The following is a 19494-nucleotide window of genomic DNA, read 5'->3' on the forward strand; positions in this document are numbered from 1 at the left end:
ACACACTGACTCTCCACAGGAGGGTAAAGTGTCAGTCAGAGATGATCCTGACCAGCAAGTCTTCACTGTGACCATCAACAATCTGACAGCTGAAGACTCTGATAGGTACTGGTGTGGTGTGAAGATCAGTGGAGCCTCAGATGTTGGAGATCGAGTTAACCTGTCAGTCACTGATGGTAAAATGTCTGTACTGCAGACTGTATCCAATGAGATGCACAGTATGTAACAGGTGATTGAATCAAAAAGGAAGGACATTAACACAAATATTGTTTCCTGTAAAAGGAAAAGATACTTTAATATTGTAAAAATATGCATTTTATTTTCATTCAATGTGATAAACGAGATTTGAAAGAAGTAACAGTGTCAGTTTAAATGGGCAACTTCACAGAGTTAAATATGATAAGTAATATATGGCTTTTTGGAAAAACATTTGCATTATCATGTTTAATGAGCTGATTTTCATAATATTTCATTGTGGTGTAAATATTTCAGTATTTTATCTGTTCCTAATCTGTGTGTTCAGCTTCTTCGGGGCTGTCTGTGGACAAACAGGAGGTGACGGGTGTGGATGGAGACAGTGTCAGTGTTCAGTGTTACTATGGAAACAACAAAAGACATAGGATGTGGTGTAAGATTGGGGGCTCCTGTGCATCAGAGAGATCTGGGAGTTTGGATGGGAGGGCTGTCCTGATCAGGGATGACAAAGTAAATAAAACCTTCATTGTGACAATGAGGGGACTGGAGAGGAAGGACACTGGCTGGTATTGGTGTGCTGCTGGATATCAGCAGATTCCAGTTCATATTACTATCAAACGTAAGTAATTAATTTAAATATGTGTGTGGATCATTTATACTTGAATATAAAAAGATAAATACTAATTAACCCAGCAGTTTCACTCATGAAGGGGGTTTGTGCTTCTTTGTGGGGATAATCCCCTATTTATCAGCTGTTGTGAAACAGAGTTATTTATTGGGATTATTGTTTCAATGATAGTGGCACGGTGGTCCAGTAGGCGGCGCTGTTGCTTCACGCCTCCATGTTTACGGGTTTGAATCTGGCTTCTGCTCTGTCTGTGTGGAGTTTGCATGTTCTCCACATGCTGTGTGGGTTTCCTCCAACAATCCAAAAACGCAGTCAGGCTAATTGATGTCTCTAATATACAGTGTGTGTCTTCTAGTTTATGATCAATATGTAACATGAAAAAATCACACCATTTTGCTGCAAACATACAGCCAGCCCTTTCTTATGTATACAAATCCATGTAGCTTGCATTTTTTTTGTGGGAATGAATTGTTACTAAAGGTATGCTGACTGACTGATTTTTCATTGCAGCGTAGGCCAGTGTTACAGTTGTACTCTGTAATATCTGTTCCAGTGCTGCATCCATCCATTGTCTGAAACTGCTTGTCTAACTCAGGGTCCCTATGGGCGCAAGGCAGGGAACGTCCCATGACAGGGTGCCAACCCATTGCAGGACACACTCACACTCCATTCCCTCACACAAGCACATCTACCGGGAATTTGACAACTCCAATTAGCCTCAGCATGTTTTTGGACTGTGGGGGGAAATCAGAGTCCCTGGAGGAAACCCCACAATGACACGGGGGGAGCATGCAAACTCCATACACACGGAACTCTGGCAGAGACTTGAGTACATGTGCCAGAGGAGTGAGGTGACATTGCAAACCACTGCACCACTGTGCCACCCTACCACAGTAAATACATTAAAATATGTTAATAAAATCATTTATCTCACCTGTTCACTCTCAGTGCCCTGGGATGTGAACACTAATTAATTGTTCTCCATCTAATCATTTTCTCTGTAGAATATCTTTCATAATTTATATTTCAGTTTCAAGAGTGACCTTTTCTTAGTCTTTATTGACTAACAGAAAATTGCTTTTTATTAACTATCCTTTCTCCTGTTTCCACTGCTCTCCTTTTCTCTGCACATGATGAAGAAGGAGGGGATAATGGAAAACTGAGGTAAGCATTCAGCAGCATTTACAGTAGTGTGGGGGTCCTGCTAGCAGCATTTACCTGATCACACAGTAATGGGAAACTGTCATTTTAATTATAAGAGAAAAAGATATTATTTTTTATTTCATTTTCTTAATAATAAACTTGAGATCCCATCCCATCCAGGGTGAGCCCTTGCCTTGTGTCCTGTGTAATAGTACAGATGTGACTGTACCGTGTTTCTATAAAGCATGTAAGACTTTACTGTTCACATCCAACCTCTTATTCAGCTCTTTGGTCCAGCTGGCTCTGTATGTAGGACTGAGCTGATCGGTGCTGCTGTTGATTATCAAGGTGGTTTTAATTCAGTCAGAACAGATTCACTGTTTTGTTCTTCAGGTTTAAATGTGATATGTGTGACTGACAGACACACTGGTGTATTATATGTCTGACAGGTGGGAGCAGGTTCTGGATGCTGTACTGAAAGCTGGGACTGGTGTGTTTTATCTGATTTGCACCATCATCGCCATTCAGCTGCACTGGACCTCCTGTAAAAAGAGGGAACTAATCAGAGAGAAGCAGAGGGTCTCCCTGGATCAGAGGAAGCTGGCAGAGGAGATGACCTTCATAGAGCAGAATGAGTCAGAGGAGCTGTAAAATAAACGGTTATGCTAACTGCAATGAGGCCTCTCTCACTCGGCCCTGCTCAGTCTGTACAGTCATAGCATGAGAGTCAGTTAAACACAGAGGGGTTGATTATTTGCTGGGAACCTGTACAACCACGTATTGGCCACTTATTCACAAGTGCTTTGCTGCCACCTGCTGGTTAATGTTTCATAATAGTTATCTAGTGAAGGTAAGACTGGATTTTATTAAATTGTCTCTGAATTCTGAAAAAATACGGTACTATGCAAACGTCTTGGGCCATCAAAGAAAATGTTTAATGCTATTTATCTGGGTTGTGTATATTTGCTCAGAACAAAAACACAATTATCATAAAAATATATGCAAATTAAAAGTAACACAATAAGAACTAACAAAAATTTCTTCTTTTCTCCATAAAGTTACTGATGCCTTGTTGGATCGCTAGATGAACCACGCTTTGGTTCCTAAACCTCTCCTCAGCGGCACCTCAGCCATTCCATGTATTTGTTAAATTTCACCACCAGCTCAATTAATTAATTTATTTATTAAACAAATGTTAATGATGCATTGATTAGCCATAGGAGGTGTGTTAATGGTCAAGTCAAAAATATATGGGTCTATGGGATGGTTGGTGAAAAATACTGTGGTGACTTTAGAAGAGATTTTGAAATGACTGGGCTGCCACACTTTGATGGACAAAATATTATAATTCTAGACGAAGATGAAGATCATTTGAACATAATTTTCTTTGATAGCCCAAGACTTTTGCACAGTTTTGTATATGTCTTTTATACTGGTCATTATTTGCTTTAATACATGATTAATAAATTGCTACTTAACAAAACATTTAGTATTTTTCTGAAATTGGTAAATATTAAAAACGAATTTCACAAACTTAAATGGTTTTGGGTTTTTAGGTCACGCCTCCTCGTCAGAGCCCACCAATCAGGGACTCTTTTAGAGAGTGATGTAATCAGGACCACCCACTTTTCAATCTGCTGAACAAATACACCAGCTTGTGTCTGCTAACAACAGCCTGTACATATCAGATAAGGAGGAAACAGTATCACATACATATTGGCCAACATCAAATGAAAATGTAACACACGAAAACAGGACCGCCCACTTATCACTCTGCGTAAAATCACACCAGCTTGTCTCAGCTGACAGCAGCCTCACATATCAGCTAAGGAGGAAGACGGCATATCAAAAGTAAAAAGAAAGACACCATCAAATGAAAATATCCCTGTGTGATCTATTGGTTTCTGCTTTCACTCCTATTAAATGACAGTAAGTCTAGTTGCTGTCCGTGGTGCTGAAAACCTGGATCAGTAAATTCCAAATGAAACTTCTTTACCCGATTTAACTGTAACTCATGTAACTCACTTATTTTATTGGCCATGATGCTTTGTTGAGGCTAGAAAGGCTCAAAGAGGGTTACAGATAATTTAATTTAAGTAGTTTTACTTAAAAACCAAAAAGATTTGAACAATCAGTTCAACTTTGTACTATAGTGCTTCACAAAAGTAAAATCCATCGAGTTAAATCTCTTTACCCCCAAGTCAAGAAGGAATCAAATGCAGAAGCACATTGTGGGAGATACAAGGTGCAGACACATTAAAAGCACTTTTTTGTGTGAACATTATAAAACAGATTGATACACATTAAGCAGTTTGTAACTTTACATCCAGACGTACATCAGTCAGAAAAAGCAGGCGATGACCAGCCCAACCAGCAGCTTCATCTCTGATTGTACAGAATCCCTTGTCAGGGTAACTTCTGAAGTCATGACTAAACTAATTTCCACTTAATTAGCTGAATTTTGTGTATCCACTAGAGGGCAGCCACACATAGATTCCCTTATGAATGGTTCTGATGCTTCAGGAAAGCACTGTAGAGAGACCCAGGTATGCCAGTGAGGAACGGATAAAGAGCAGACGGATCCACCAACTAGCTGTAATATGTAGTATTTCAATTGAATTAAAACAAATAAATATAACAGTGTCAGAGTGTCAGATCCATGTGAATTTTTATCATTGATGAACTTTGAAAGCCTGAATATAACTGAGGAGGCCCACGGACCCCATTATGTGTGAAACACTATTGTGGTGCTGAGAGAAACACAAACAGCTCTCAGTCTGATATGACTGCTGCTAAGACCCACATGAAGTGAATCACCTGACTTTGCCCCCCCAGGACACCTTCACCCCTGTCATACAGACACCTTCCTAATGGACCTCTTGATTTGTACTGATCCACAGGTATTAAAAGTACCTACTGCAGTGACATTTTAAAACTGTATAAAACATAATAAAGACTGAAACAAAGGCCTGAGGTCAGACCCTCTGCATGTAGCACACAGTGTTTCTGCAGAGTCTCACACTCACATCCTGTATAACGACATTTCTGCTTTTCAGAATAAGTCTGATTTCACTGCTCTTTGCTCATTTGCAATATGAGGAAGTAACAGTTTAGAAAATAACTAGACTTATTTGATTAATTTGTTTGTAGCTCTGTGAGCATGAATGATTCACTGTGAAGACCAGCTATCAATAATTTTGCTATAAAATCATGTTTCTAAAATGATAAGGTTGCAGATGTAATTAAAATATTTATTCCTGGTAAGAGCAGGACAACAGCAGCATCAAACTGTTTTCCTTTTTACAGGTAAGAAATAGACAGAAAATGCATCAGTGGACAAACAGTTTATGAAAATCAAAGATAGATGGATGATTTTTAAACATTTAAAACCCACAAAAAGGGAGGCAGTGAGGTTAAGGAGAGTCAGGAAGTGAGTGTCAGTCTCCACAGATCTGAGAGCAGTGAGACACACATAAGGCTCCTCTGATGCTCCTCTTCATCCTCTTCTTCACTGATGGGCCTCCAGGTGAGGATCACTTACTCTGGGACTCCACCATTCAGCGTAGTTAAGATGAAGATAAATTTTGCACAATATACTTACTACATCTGTTTGTTCATATTCATATTGTTCCATGAAGTTTTATCACTTCCCGATTATAGTCTGTGGTGGTAGCATGTTGACCGACTGATTTTAGAATTGACTGCAGTCTTCTTTGTGTCCACTATGTGGCAGCAGTATAAAGGAAATATCTTATTCTGTCACAGCTGCTGGTGTGTGTAAAAATTCACATACTCTGATAACAAGTAATTCTGCCTCCAACTGTTTGTCAGGGATCTGGGCAGGAATGAATTACATGCCGACTGTACATACAACAGAGATAGGCTCCTGAGAGAACTTTGCCAGAAGTTGAAACACGACTTTAAGAATGACACTGATCCAGAAGTGGATAGTTTAGGTCCAGAGAGTAAAAATCCAGTTTTAGATGTTGTTTCAAACAACTAGTTGTGTAAAGTGCCACAGACACAGAGTACTCAGCTGGTTGGTTGAAACTAAATCTTGGTCTGGACTTTTACTTTCTGGACCTGAACTATCCACTGCTGCACTGACCCCCACCTTCTTGGGGGAGGGAGTCAGTCCAGACCAGGTCCCGCCCCCCAGCTAATAGGCTCCCTGGAAGCTGAAGGGTGTTCCAGCTAGACAGTGCTAAGTGATCTGAGTAATGGGGGGAGCACGGTCACAACAGAGGGGGAAGTACCCCTCCCCCCCAGGAAGTAGAAGCGGAGGGTGAGGACAGCTCACTTAATTATCAATCACTGTTTCTCAGTGGTGCTATACTTTGTCTCTCTCGCTGACAGTTTCTTGCTGATGTAGAGCCCTGGGCACTGCTCTTCCTCCTGCTCTTCCTCCCCCCCTGCCCCCAGACACCCTCCCTCCCCCAGTGGCACACACCCCATGGCAGTGCTGCTGGCCTCCTCAGCACATGCAGGGCTGCCCTTATAGAGCCACACATGCCACAGCCAGTCACTGCTGTAAAGGATGACGTTGGTCAGGTGGGCTGTGGTCTGTCAGTAGGTGACACAGAAGACAGCAGAACTCGTATCAGCCAATCAGAGAGGAGAAAGTGGGTTTTTCATTGGACTCCTCAATCACAGATAGAGACAGATAAACAATGCAGTTTTGGAGAATCAGGAAGTGAGTGTCAGTCTCCACAGATATGAGGTCAGTGAGACACACATAAGGGTCCTCTGATGCTCCTCTTCATCCGCTGATGGGCCTCCAGGTGAGAATCACTTACTTCAGGATGGTTATTTCTTCACTTCGTGTTTATAATGACTAACAGCAGATATCCCAGGAAAATGTATAAATTAACTATAACTTGACAGCATGTAGTTCAACGCTTAACTGTGTATGAGCCCTCCAATGGACGGACATCATATGGATTAATGTCGGACAGGAGGTCATATTCAGAGTACAGGCAGTCGTCAGGTTACAAACCAGATCGGTTCCCAAAGTCAGTCTTTAAGGTGAATTTGTAGGAAAGTCAGAAAAGTAAATGCAGTACATGATAATAATTATCATTACTATTACTGCTATACAGTAAAAAACAAAAATACAGTATTGTACTTCCAGCCAGCAAGCCGCTGAAGCCGTGCAATGATTTCAGGAGCGTCACTAATGTCGTGTCTGTTTGTTATTACAAACCATTGTATTTAGCCCAAATTTTTTATATAAAAGGCTTCATGGCAGTCCGATCGTAAGTATGAGCTGTCCATAAGTCGGCCTCCTTAACTCGGGGACTGCCTGTAAAGACATCTGGGCTGACTGACTGATTTTAGAATTGATTGCAATCTTTTATTTGTCCACTATGTGGTAGCAGTACACAGAAATGTTCTAATTCTATCATTACAGCTGCATGATGGACTGACAAAGTCTGCAGATATACTGACATATTGCAGTACCACCATATCTGTACCCGTAATCAAAACAGTGACAGTGAGAAAATCATTTGTGTTTTTATACACTGACACACATTTTTACAATTTGGTTTTATGGACAACATTGACTGCCATATATTACTAATAAGGGGCAGCATGGTGGTGCAGTGGTTAGCATTGTTGCCTCATGCCTCTGGGACCCGGGTTCGAGTCTCCACCTGGGTCACGTGTGTGGAGTTTGCATGTTCTCACCATGTCCTCGTGGAGCTTCCTCTGGGTACTCCGGTTTCCCCCACGGTCCAAAAACATGCTAAGGCTAATTGGCGTTGCTAAATTGCCCATATGTGTGTGTGTGCGAGTGAATGGTGTGCGAGTGAATGGTGTGCGAGTGTGCCCTGCGATAGGCTGGTCCCCCATCCTGGGTTGTTCCCTGCCTTGTGCCCATGGCTTCCAGGATAGGCTCCCCGCAGCCCAGTAGGATAAGCAGTTTGGAAAATGGATGGATGGATTATTAATACCCCTATGACTGTGTGAACTTTTATATGTAATACAACTTACAAATGTCATGATGTACCAAACAGTAGTTAAAGTTGGATGAGAAAAAGCAACAAAGAACCTCAAATAATTTTTCAAATGTTTATTGTTTTACACAAGTAGCAAAGGGGTTCATCCATCCATCCATCCATTTTCCAAACCGCTTATCCTACAGGGTCGCGGGGGGTCCGGAGCCTATCCCGGAAGCAGGGAACAACCCAGGATGGGGGGCCAGCCCATCGCAGGGCACACTCACACACCAGTCACTCACACATGCACATGCACACCTACGGGCAATTTAGCGACTCCAATTAGCCTCAGCATGTTTTTGGACTGTGGGGGGAAACCGGAGTACCCGGAGGAAACCCCACGACGACATGGGGAGAACATGCAAACTCCACACACATGTGACCCAGGTGGGGACTCGAACCCGGGTCCCAGAGGTGTGAGGCAACAGTGCTAACCACCATGCCGCCCAAAGGGGTTCATAATAAAATAAAATATGCTGGCCTATAAAAAAACAAAAATTCACAAGAGACAAAATGAAAAGCAAACAAACAGCAGGACATGACAAACTTTTTGTGGTCAACCATTTCTTTAAGAAATCGGTATGGGCACAGAACCTGCTCAGTATTTGGAGGGGAGCGTCTGTAAAAGCACAAAAAAGGAACACGTTCAGCAACGGTCTCTGCAAGGGGATTCAAACCCACACGCTTTAGCGTTCGGACACCTACAAATTGTACAAATGAGAAACTTTAAACATTACAAGCTAACGTTAGCTGGCTCACTGGAGAAGCTCTGCAATAAGGGGAAACGTGTCTAATTTACGCCGTTTAAGCTACCATTAGCTAACTAGGTAACAGCTACCATAACTCCAAAGTTTAACTGAGATGTCAAGAAAATCAGTTACTAGCATACTTGACATTGCAACATTTATTCCGAGCCATTACAAATGTAAACCACATAATAAAATTTGAAATATACACGCCAATACGGTAAATAATAACCTTAACAACACCATATTCGCTGCAGCCTCCCGGATCCTCGTCTTCCGGGTCGTTTGCAGGGTGCGCGTGACGTCAGAGGCAGAGCGTGCAAATGACAGAAAGTGCGCGTGCTGCAGCTCGTACTGACTAGTAGCGACAAACGTAACAAATATTACGGCAAATGAAATACTTTGGTGTACGGCAGGGGTGCAGAGTTTGCTGGAAATTTTGACGGACTACAGTATCCAGGAACAACTAGATGCAAAACACAAGAAGTCCGAGATATTTGTTAAAATACGGGGCTACCTTCTTATATGTGCAGCAAGATTCAATTGCATTCGCTTAGTTGCTTACTGGATAAATCTATGAGGGCTGTGTGTCAATGCACGCAAGACAACCCCAGATAAATCGCAAAATAAGGACAATCATGAGCTCCGATATTCTGTGCAGTAGTGCTGTTCTTCAACACAAAAGACAACGCATGAAACAGAAAAGCACAACACAGAAAGTAGCACGGTGATAACGAAAGCGTGTTCAGGCCTGAAACTTTAAGTGCAATGTGTGCGCTGATCTGAGAGGCAGTCATACTAAGCCACAGTGAGTACACCCACAGAGGCGATCCTACTGGGCCTCTTGTTTTCGTATTGATCCACAGAAATTAAAAGGACCTAATGCAGTGGCACTTTAAAAACTGTATAATGCATAATAAGGACTGAAACAAAGGCCTGAGGATAGACCCTCTGTATGCAGCACAGTCTCACCTCAAGTAACTGAAAATATGTCAGCTACTTTATACTCGTGCATAAGAGAAATATGCAGGGCTGCCAATTCTAACGTATGTGACGTGACACACGCTCTCTGACTCTCGCACTCATGCCAGAGATCTTTCTTTTTATTATTTTTTTAACTTTTTTTTTTAATTATGCATGCAAGAGATCTTAAGACAAGTCTATATTATTCCATTATGAACCTAAAATTTGCGGCATCAAAAGTGCTGTGGTAGTTTCAAACCATACTGACTACAACTAATGAAGCTACCCTGTGAGCTAAAATGATACTTTGTAAAGACCAACTATCAGTTATTTTATGTTGCTAAAATAAGATTTCAAATATTCTTAAAATATCTGTTCCTGTAAACAACAGAACAAAGACAACATCAACAATGTTTTCCTTTTAACTGATAAGAAATACACAGAAAATGCATCAGTGGACAAACACACATCGTAAAGATTATAACCTCTGACAGTATGTACTGGCCCTCACTGTTTTCTGCAGTGTCTCTCCCTCTCAGCTCTTCATTTCACACTTTATTTTTGTATCTGCAGAAAATAGCTGTGAGTCACATGAATGACACAGGAAACCAAGCAAACTGACTTAAATTTTTTAAATATTCCCCCTGCACTTGCATGTTCGCCCCATGTCGGTGTGGGGTTTCCTCTGGGTTCTCCTGTTTCACCCCACAGTCCAAAAACATGCTGAGGTGAGTTGGAGTTACCATATTGTCTGTAGGTGTGCATGTGTGTGAATGGTGTGTTTGCCCTGCAATGGGAAGGTGCCCCATCCTGGGTTATTCCCTGCCTTATGGCCATAGCTTCCCAGATAGGCTGTGGACCCTCGTGACCCTGCACAGGACAAGTGGGTATAGAAGATGGATGCATGGATGGATAATATTAATGGATATAAACTGGATACTGTCGTTCATGAAGTCTTCTTTACTCCGGCTGAAATTTTTATTTTATTACTGAAGGAGTCTATGCATTGATAGTTTATGTTCTTGAGTAACAGTAATGTTATGACTTGATGAAGCGCTAGACATTCAGCCTTGTGATTTTATCACTTCCTGTGTAAAGTGTCCACTCCCCCTTCACTCTGCCTGCTGTGTGTGAGAATAGAAACGACAGAGACAGTGAAGGTACAGAGGATGAGGAAGTGAGTGTCAGTCTCCACAGATCTGGGCTCAGTGACACACACACGTATGGATCCTCTGATGCTCCTGTTTCTTCTCATTGCTGGGCTCACAGGTGAGTGTCACTCATTACAGTGGAGTAGAGATCTCTCTCCTGCTCCTCCCCACACTCTCAGCTGCAGTTTGGAGCTCATGATGGAGATCTGCTGCTAGTTACAATAATGTGGTCCTGGATATTTTGAATACTTTTTGATATTTAACAAATGACACATTCTTGCATACAGTGGAAGCCACTTATTGTGATCACGGTAATATGGATCAAATGCTTGGCACAGAGCCATTCCTGTACAAATACTGTTTAGATAATTCAGTTATAGTAATCAAGCAGTCTGCTAACACTGATCATTTTGGGTCCTTTTCGACATGACGACCTATAGAAAAAATGAAAACGGAGGTAGTAATTCTTTTTTATATATAATGTAATTTCACTTTGATCGTCCTGTAACTTTGCCTTGCGGTAACCTGCCTGCTTCTGGCTAGTTACCTAAGGCTAATGCTGCGTGCACAGAAAACATGAAAATGTGCTGTGAAAATACAAATGTATTGAACTGAATATTTATGTACAGTACTGTACTGTATTATAGCGTATTTGAATTATGCACAGTTCAGTAATTTAATTTGTACAGTACTGTAATTTGAAAAGCGTTTGAAACAGCTGTACTGTGTTTTGACATCGTCAATAAAATTCAGTGAATAGTTACGCTGTGCAGTTTATTTCCTTATATTCATGTAAAAATATACAAACCTCAATTAGATAGTAATCTGCCTGAGGCATAAAGAAGAAGAATAAAATCTGTTGTAATGATCATCCGCTTATAGTGATCAATTTTGCCCAGACAGACGTGATATAAACAGTTTCCACTGTAATTTCAAAAGAGAAAATTATACTTCATGAATTTCTAATTTTGTTTTTTTAAAAAAGCAGATTTCATTTGCTTTTTAAAGTCTTTTGCAAACTATTTCAGGAACAGTGATATTTAAGGAATGATCAATCTATCGTGAATCAGATTATTGATATTAAGTATAATATCTAAATATACTGTGTGATGATGTCATCTCTCCCTTTTAGTGATCAATCAGTAAAAAGACACTGTTACTGCAGATAAGATGCCCTCGCCTCTTGTACCCTGTGATTTTCTGTGAGGCTGACTGGGGTCATTTCAGCAGTACAGGTGGTTATGTGAGCAGACGGCCGAGATGCCATCTGTCATTTCTGTGTGTACAGTCAGTGGGGTCTAAACACCCAGCTTCATGTGCTACTGGAGCAGGTCTCTGTTTATCAGGGCTCAAGATCAACCTCAGGGATCGAGATTAGACCTGGTTGTCTTTCACTCTACAGTGGGTTTGGAGAGCTAGTTAACCTCTAGCTGGTAGAGACTAGGGGCAGTGTGGGGGCCTCACACCCCCAAGCTTGTGGTTTTGATATCTGGCCTAGCTCTCTGTGGGCAGTTTGTATGTTCTTCCTGTATCTATGCTGGTTTCCTCTCAGTTCTCCGGTTTCCTCCCACAGTCCAAAGACACGTGGTTCAGGTGAATTGGTGCCTCTAAAAGTGCCCATAGTGACTGTGTGTGAGTGTTTGCCCTGTGACAGACTGGCATCCTGTCCTGGGTATTCCCCTGCCTTGTGCTCTGTGCTGCCTCAGATCAGCGCCACACTCGCTGTACTGTACTGACCCTGTACTGGATAAGCATGTGGAAGATGGATGGCTGAACTAAAATACATTTAAATACTTTCTGTATCTCATTCTTAAGTCAAATACCACAGAATTAAGTTTACAAATGAAGCCTTAGTGTCACAGGGGTGTGGTCGTCCCACAGTGACAAGCCCATTCATTCACCTCATCTAGGCCTTTTACTAGGGATTTAAGGTCCTGGTTTTCCTCTCAGACCCTAGAACACACTCCCAGACTCAGATTCCCGATCCCACATCCCGCTGTAGCCCTTCCCAAGATCCGACACCTGTTTTGTTTTCCTGTGTCTCTCCCTTGTCCTTGTGACAAAATGACAGTCTTTGTCTTTTAAACATCCCCGTGGTTCTAATAAATGAATGTGACCCTAATCCAAGCATTATACAAACATTATACAGTTACTTAGAGATACTGTGATGTGGAAAATGTGAATTCAGTTGGTTGTTCTCCCTGCAGGTGCTGACAGTGTGTTCACAGTTGGATGGGTGACTGTACAGAGAGGAGGATCTGTAACAATCCCATGTTTCTGTGATGACAGATATAAAACTCATGTGAAATACTGGTGCAGAGGGTTTAATGTAAGTTCATGTACACCCATAGTACACACTGACTCTCCACAGGAGGGTAAAGTGTCAGTCAGAGATGATCCTGACCAGCGAGTCTTCACTGTGACCATCAACAATCTGACAGCTGAGGACTCTGATAGGTACTGGTGTGGTGTGAAGCATAGTGGAGCCTCAGATGTTGGAGATCGGGTTAACCTGTCAGTCATTGATGGTAAGATGTCTGTACTGCAGACTGTAGCCAATGAAATGCACAGTATGTAACATGTCATTTAGCCAGAAAGGAAGGACATTAACAGAAATATTAGAGGAAAAGATGCTTTAATATTATAAAAATCTGCATTTTATTTTCATTCAATGTGATAAACGAGACTTGGAAGAAGTAACAAGTGACAGTTTAAATGGACGACTACATGGGGTTAAATATGATAAGTAATATGTTAAGAAATGTCAGTTTATTTGACAAACATTTACATATGCATGTTGTAATGGGCTGATATTCATAAACATTTCATTGCTATGCAAATCTTTGAGTGTTTTATCTGTGTGTTCAGGTCCTCCAGGGCTGTCAGTGGAGAAACAGGAGGTGACGGGTGTGGATGGAGACAGTGTCAGTGTTCAGTGTTACTATGGAAACAACAGAAGACATAGGATGTGGTGTAAGATTGGGGGCTGCTGTGCATCAGAGAGATCAGTGAGTTTGGATGGGAGGCCTGTCCTGATCAGGGATGACACAGTAAATAAAGTCTTCAGTGTGACAATGAGTGGGCTGGAGAGGAAGGACACTGGCTGGTATTGGTGTGCTGCTGTAATCCTGCAGATCCCAGTTCATATTACTGTTAAACGTAAGTAATTCATTTAAATCTGCATGTGAATCATTTATGCTTGAATATAAATAGATAAAAACGAATTAACCCTACAGTTTCCTTCATGAAGGGGGTCTGTGCTTCTTTGTGGGGATAGTCCCCTATTTTCAGATATTGTGAAATAAGGTAATTTATTGGGATTATAGTTTCTATGCTAGTGGCACGGTGGTCCAGTAGGCGGCGCTGTTACTTAACACCTCCATGTTTAGGGGTTTGAATCTGGCTTCTGCTCTGTGTGTGTGGAGTTTGCATGTTCTCCATGTGCTGTGTGGGTTTCCTCCCGCAGTCCAAAGACATGAAGTCAGGCTAAATGGTGTCTCTAATAGAGAGTGTGTGTCTATGTACCCTATGACTGACTGGCATCCTGTCCAGGATGTACTCCATCCCTGTGCCCTGTCCTGCCTGGGATAGGCTCCAGGTCCCACATCCCTGACCAGGAGAAAGGGGTAGAAGATAGATGGGTGGATGGCTGTAGTTTTATGTGTCTATGAATGTATTGGAATATTGACTTACACATCAGCCTTAATTCTTAGAGAGACATCCTGTAATTCAGCTCTGATAACCTCATCAGATACTAATACTGTCATGACCTGCTTGTCGGCTCCTCATGTGTGCCACGCCCCCTGCTTACCCACGTGTTCTTTCCCGATCGTACCCAGCTGTGTCTGATTATTTTCAATCAGTCCTGTGTATTTCAGTCCGTGTCTTACCTGAGTCCTTTGTCTGTCATTGTTGTTAGCTGTAGTATTGGTGATGGTTTCCTGTCTGTCTCTAGTCGCTAGTCCTAGTTTCCCCCAATAAACCCCCGTTTTGCCCCGATACCTGCCTGTTTGCCTGCTTCGTACCAGCTAACCCGCACGATCACCTGCCTGCACCACCCCGATCGTGACAGAATGACAGACCGTAAGAAAAGGAGGAAGCAGAGGAGAAGGAAGCACCTGGAGGAGCCGATCAGTCTGGGCGCCTGCTCCCTCGCCAACCCCTGACCTCTCGCGGAGGGCGAGAGAGAGGAGCTCGTCCTGGGCTCTGACCCAGAACCGCTCTATCTGGGAGCCTACTCCCTAGCGAGGCTCTGGGCTCCCAGCGACGACGACGAGGATGAGCCCTTTACGTTCCCTGTGCTGGAGCCTATCCCCCCAGAGCAGCTACCGCCCCTGGACCGGTACAGTTACTGGCCCGAACGACTGGCAAATTGGGGAGGTTTTAGGGCTGTAAGGGACTCGATCCCCCGAGTGCCCCGGGTCCCGAAAAGGATCGCATCCGTCTCCCCCTCTCAGGACTTGCCAGTTCTGCCTGCGCTGTCAGCGCAGCTCCCGCCTCTGCAACCTGCGCAGCCGGAGCAGCCATCACCGCTGTCCGCTACGTCTGCGCAGCTTCCTCCACCTGCGGCTTGCGAGTCCGAGCAGCCGCCGCTGCCTGCGGACCCCGCTCCCGTGCAGCCGCCGCTGCCTGCGGAGACCACGCCCGAGGCGCCCTCTCTGCCGCTCCTACAGCCTGCAGCTCCCGGGCAGGCACCCCCCCTGCAGCAACCTGCAGCTCCCAGGCAGGCGCCCCCCCTGCAGCAACCTGCAGCTCCCGGGCAGGCGCCCCCCCTGCAGCAACCTGCAGCTCCCGGGCAGGCGCCCCCCCTGCAGCAACCTGCAGCTCCCGGGCAGGCGCCCCCCCTGCAACAACCTGCAGCTCCCGGGCAGGCGCCCCTTCCACTGCCTGCCCTAGTGACTTTGCCCCCAGTGACTGCTCTGTCCTCGCCCCGTCATCCTCGACCCCGATCGAGGGCCGTTTTGTCTGTGTCCCGCAAGGGAAGGGGACACAGACGTCGGACTGGGGTCCCACCCGCCCTGCCCCCTGGCTCGCCCTCCCTCGCCTGCACTAGGGCTCGGTTGGCGCCTGCGGGTCCTGGCCCTCTGGGTCGGCTGTCGCCTGCGGGTCCCCCTCCGCGGCCTCGTCGCCCTGCCTCGCTCCCACCTCCGGTGCCTGGTCGGTCGCCTGCGGGCTCCCCGACGGCGGCTCCGCTGTCGCCTGCGGGTCCACCCGCTCCTGTGCTTCCTCTGCCCCTCCGGGGTCCCCTCCGGCTCCGGCCTCCCGGCCCGCTGCGGCCCCTCCGGCCGCCTCCCATCGCCCGCTGGGGCTCCCTCGGGCTTTCCCCTGTTCCCCCGCCTTCTCTCCCTTCTTCCCTGCCTCTGTCCCTCCTTCCTTTTGTTCCTCCTGTTCCCGCTATGTCCCCTTTCCTGCTTTGTCTTTCTGCCTTCCCTGTCCTTTGTCAGCTCCTGTCTCACGTCCTGTCTCTTGCCCTGTTTTGTGCATCGGTCCTGTTTCCCGTCTCTCGTTGATGGTTCTGTTTCTTTTGCTCCAGGTCCCGGTTCCCGTGTCCCGTCTGTCGCCTCCTCCCTGGCACGCCCGGTGAAGCGCGCCTTTGGGGGGGGGGTTCTGTCATGACCTGCTCGTCGGCTCCTCGTGTGCCACGCCCCCTGCTTACCCACGTGTTCTTTCCCGATCGTACCCGGCTGCCTGCCTGCACCACCCCGATCGTGACAGATACTTTACCCAACACCCGAGGCCTGCAGCGGGGCGTCCGGGCCTATGCCAGAGCCCCAGAGCTGTGGTGCTAGAGATCGACTTTTATTTAAATTAGAAATATATTATTTTATACTATTCACAAACAAGACAGATTAATAAATAGAGGTAATGTGCTTTCTGCCAGGATGGGACTGCTGGCTGTCTGCTTCTTACATCCAGGACCAGCGGTTAAACGAGATATTACAGTCACTCTGCAGTCACCCTGCAACAATTTGTCAACCGGCGGCCATTTTGTTTCATTGTTTGCTTCCTTCTCATGGGCTTATCGCTCACGGCTCCAAAAGCTCTTGTGCTGACGCCCCGTTACCCACTGCCGCGGACATTAGCTGACCGACATGCCTAGACATGCAATACGCATAAATCCCCCCCCCCCCCCCAAAACAGGATGGCTGTGTTTTACCGATATAAAATAGTACATTTTGTTTAAAGCTACAATAAATATATTATAATATTTTCATCAAATAATTAATCTCACCTGTTCACTATCAGTGCCCTGGGATATTAACACTTTGGTCATGACACTAATTCATTGTTCTCCATCTAATCATTTTCTCTGTAGAATATCTTTCATAATTTATATTTCAGTTTCAAGAGTGACCTTTTCTTAGTCTTTATTAACAGAAAATTGCTTTTTATTAACAATCCTTTCTCCTGTTTCCACTGCTCTCCTTTTCTCTGCACATGATGAAGAAGGAGGGGATAATGAAAAACGGAGGTAAGCATTCAGCAGCATTTACAGTAGTGTGGGGGTCCTGCTAGCAGCATTTACCTGATCACACAGTGATGGGAAACTGTCATTTTAATTTTAAGAAAAAAAGATATTGTTTTTTATTTCATTTTCTTAATAATAAACTTGAGATCCCATCCCATCCAGGGTGAGCCCTTGCCTTGTGCCCTGTGCTGCTGGGGAACGACTGCAGGCCTGTTTTTACAAAATAGTGTAACATGTTGTGTGATAATCTCTAGCTATTTTCATGCTCTTTGTTAATGTCTCCTGTTCCTCACATGTGTCCTGTGTAATACTACAGATGTGGCTGTACCGTGTTTCTATAAAGCATGTAAGACTTTACTGTTCACATCCACCCTCTTATTCAGCTCTTTGGTCCAGCTGGCTCTGTATGTAGGACTGAGCTTATTGGTGCTGCTGTTGGTCATCATCATCACATGGAAAGTGTGGGACAAACACAGTGAGTGGCAACTTCATGCTTTTATCCTTTTCCAAAGATTGCTTGACAGGGACACAGACAGCAGCATTCAAACACACAGGTCTATGCAGTGAAATTAAAACATAAAACGTGGTCACAACCCTTTGGAAAAGGAATAACAGTGCAGAGCTAAAATCCACTATAGTACAAACAGGACATCAGAGGACAGCAGCCCTGAAGGAGCCTTTCTAACCCGAACCCTTTCCTCCATGATCCTGCAGACTTTCCTCTGACCCCCTGAGTCTGTGTCCACCCAGCTGAGCTTATAAAAACCTCCCTGAATTAGTTATTCTAACCAGGGCCGGCTGGGATTCACTGATTGGTTACCAGCAAGCTCAGACTGGTAGTCAGTTGTCATAGAAATAAGAAAACTATTGCCCCTATTGAGTAGATAGTTTTACTCATTAATTAGACTTGATAATATTTTCAGATGTATGTACATGCTGATTAAAAGTGAATGTGTTTGTTACAAAGCAAGTCATCTGTGTCGGTTAAGGACAGAGACAATGGTGTCAGCAGAATAATTTTCTATTTTTTTCCTCATTTCTTTCCTTGTAGAGAAAAATGTGGCTGGGGGCCAAAATCTAGGAAGATTTTGTTTCATATGGGAAGAAAATCTGTCATGCTCTGATCATGCCGATCCTCTTGTGTGCCACGCCCCCTCACCTACCTCAAGTTGAATCCTCGTGTTATCATCTGCTTTTTGTTACATCTAATTAGTCCTGTGTATTTAAGTCCGCCTCAGAGTATGTTTCCCCATTCAGCGTATTTCCGAACCCACAAATGCTACCCAGGGTCATTAACATCTTAATGTTACTGGTGGTCCTTGAGTTCCCGATGGTGTCATCCCCTAATAAATCCCTTGTTTCCCCGATCGTGGCATATATGGTTGCCCGTGTCTTGTATGCACCCTGTACGACCCTCGCATGTCTTTAGCATCATGTAAATTACTCACTTTTATGTACACGCACAAAAAACACGTCACGTCTGGGGAATATTAAGGGGACAGTATACGGGATGAGGAGAGCAATTTTTTTGGAAAAAATAAATGAACAGCTTCGGTCTTCCTTAAAACGCGACATTTTGGCGACGAGAATAGAGCTTGCACTTCCACCACCTTCACCTTCTCTTGCACTTCCCGGCGAACCTCCTGTCCCTTGGACTCGCTGGCTGGAATCATTCCAGACATACTCGGATGCCCTGGGACAGCATGAAGTCAGCGACGCTCGGAAGAAAGCCATACTTATTCACTGCTTAGGCACGGAAGGACGGCAGATCTTTTGGACGCTCGGACCTGCGGAGATGTATGAAGACGCTGTTTCGCTCCTGGGTTCTCACTTCGCAGCTCCACAAAGTGTCATCCTGTGGCAGATTCTTTTTCGCCGAAGGCGACAGCAGCCGGGTGAATCCGTACATCAGTACGTGGCTAATCTGCGTGGTTTAGCCAGTCTTTGTAAATTTGGTGGCATGCAGGATGAATTCATTCGTGGTCAGCTGGCTGAACACTCTAACCACCCTAAAATTAGAGAGCGACTGTTGACGGCAGCACATGACCTCACTAGCGCTATACAAGTCGCGTTTCAAATTGAAACAGCAGCGGAGTTTACGTCTAAATTACCTTACCCCGCTGTCACCTCGCTCCCTGCACAATAAGTATCTGCATCACAGCCACCTTCGTCAGGACTATCTGAAGTTGGTTCAGACGTG

General features: G+C 44.4%; 1 protein-coding gene and 3 long non-coding RNA genes across 9 annotated transcripts in view; 1 reads left to right on the top strand and 3 right to left on the bottom strand.

Moving 5' to 3' along the window:
- Nucleotides 1-19494, bottom strand: part of LOC125739764 (uncharacterized) — a 216646-nt gene that overhangs the window by 61655 nt on the left and 135497 nt on the right. The gene's annotated exons all lie outside the window — the stretch shown is intronic.
- LOC125739767 (uncharacterized) overlaps nt 1-19494 on the bottom strand; it is a 54659-nt gene that overhangs the window by 12579 nt on the left and 22586 nt on the right. The gene's annotated exons all lie outside the window — the stretch shown is intronic.
- LOC125739739 (polymeric immunoglobulin receptor-like) overlaps nt 9085-19494 on the top strand; it is a 61817-nt gene continuing 51407 nt past the window's right edge. For 2 of the 6 annotated variants that reach the window (XR_007397256.1, XM_049010171.1), the window contains exon 1: nt 16467-17769. Coding sequence is in view for 2 of the 6 variants with exons in the window: in XM_049010173.1 (XP_048866130.1) it covers nt 18805-19189 (385 nt within the window). In the remaining 4 variants the exon portion in view is untranslated. Of the gene's footprint in view, nt 9520-10247; nt 10403-10814; nt 10944-13032; nt 13354-13693; nt 13985-16358; nt 16435-16466; nt 17770-18456; nt 19190-19494 lie in introns of those variants that run through there. The other 4 variants (XR_007397255.1, XM_049010170.1, XM_049010172.1 and 1 more) reach the window with 4 other exon arrangements.
- On the bottom strand, nt 15404-15799 carry LOC125739768 (uncharacterized). The gene is made up of 3 exons (XR_007397303.1): nt 15680-15799; nt 15572-15643; nt 15404-15499 (listed from the first exon to the last, which is right to left on the bottom strand). It is a non-coding gene; the product is annotated as an uncharacterized LOC125739768 (long non-coding RNA).

This window comes from Brienomyrus brachyistius, chromosome 4 (assembly GCF_023856365.1).
Source record: "Brienomyrus brachyistius isolate T26 chromosome 4, BBRACH_0.4, whole genome shotgun sequence".
NCBI classification, from domain to species: domain Eukaryota; kingdom Metazoa; phylum Chordata; class Actinopteri; order Osteoglossiformes; family Mormyridae; genus Brienomyrus; species Brienomyrus brachyistius.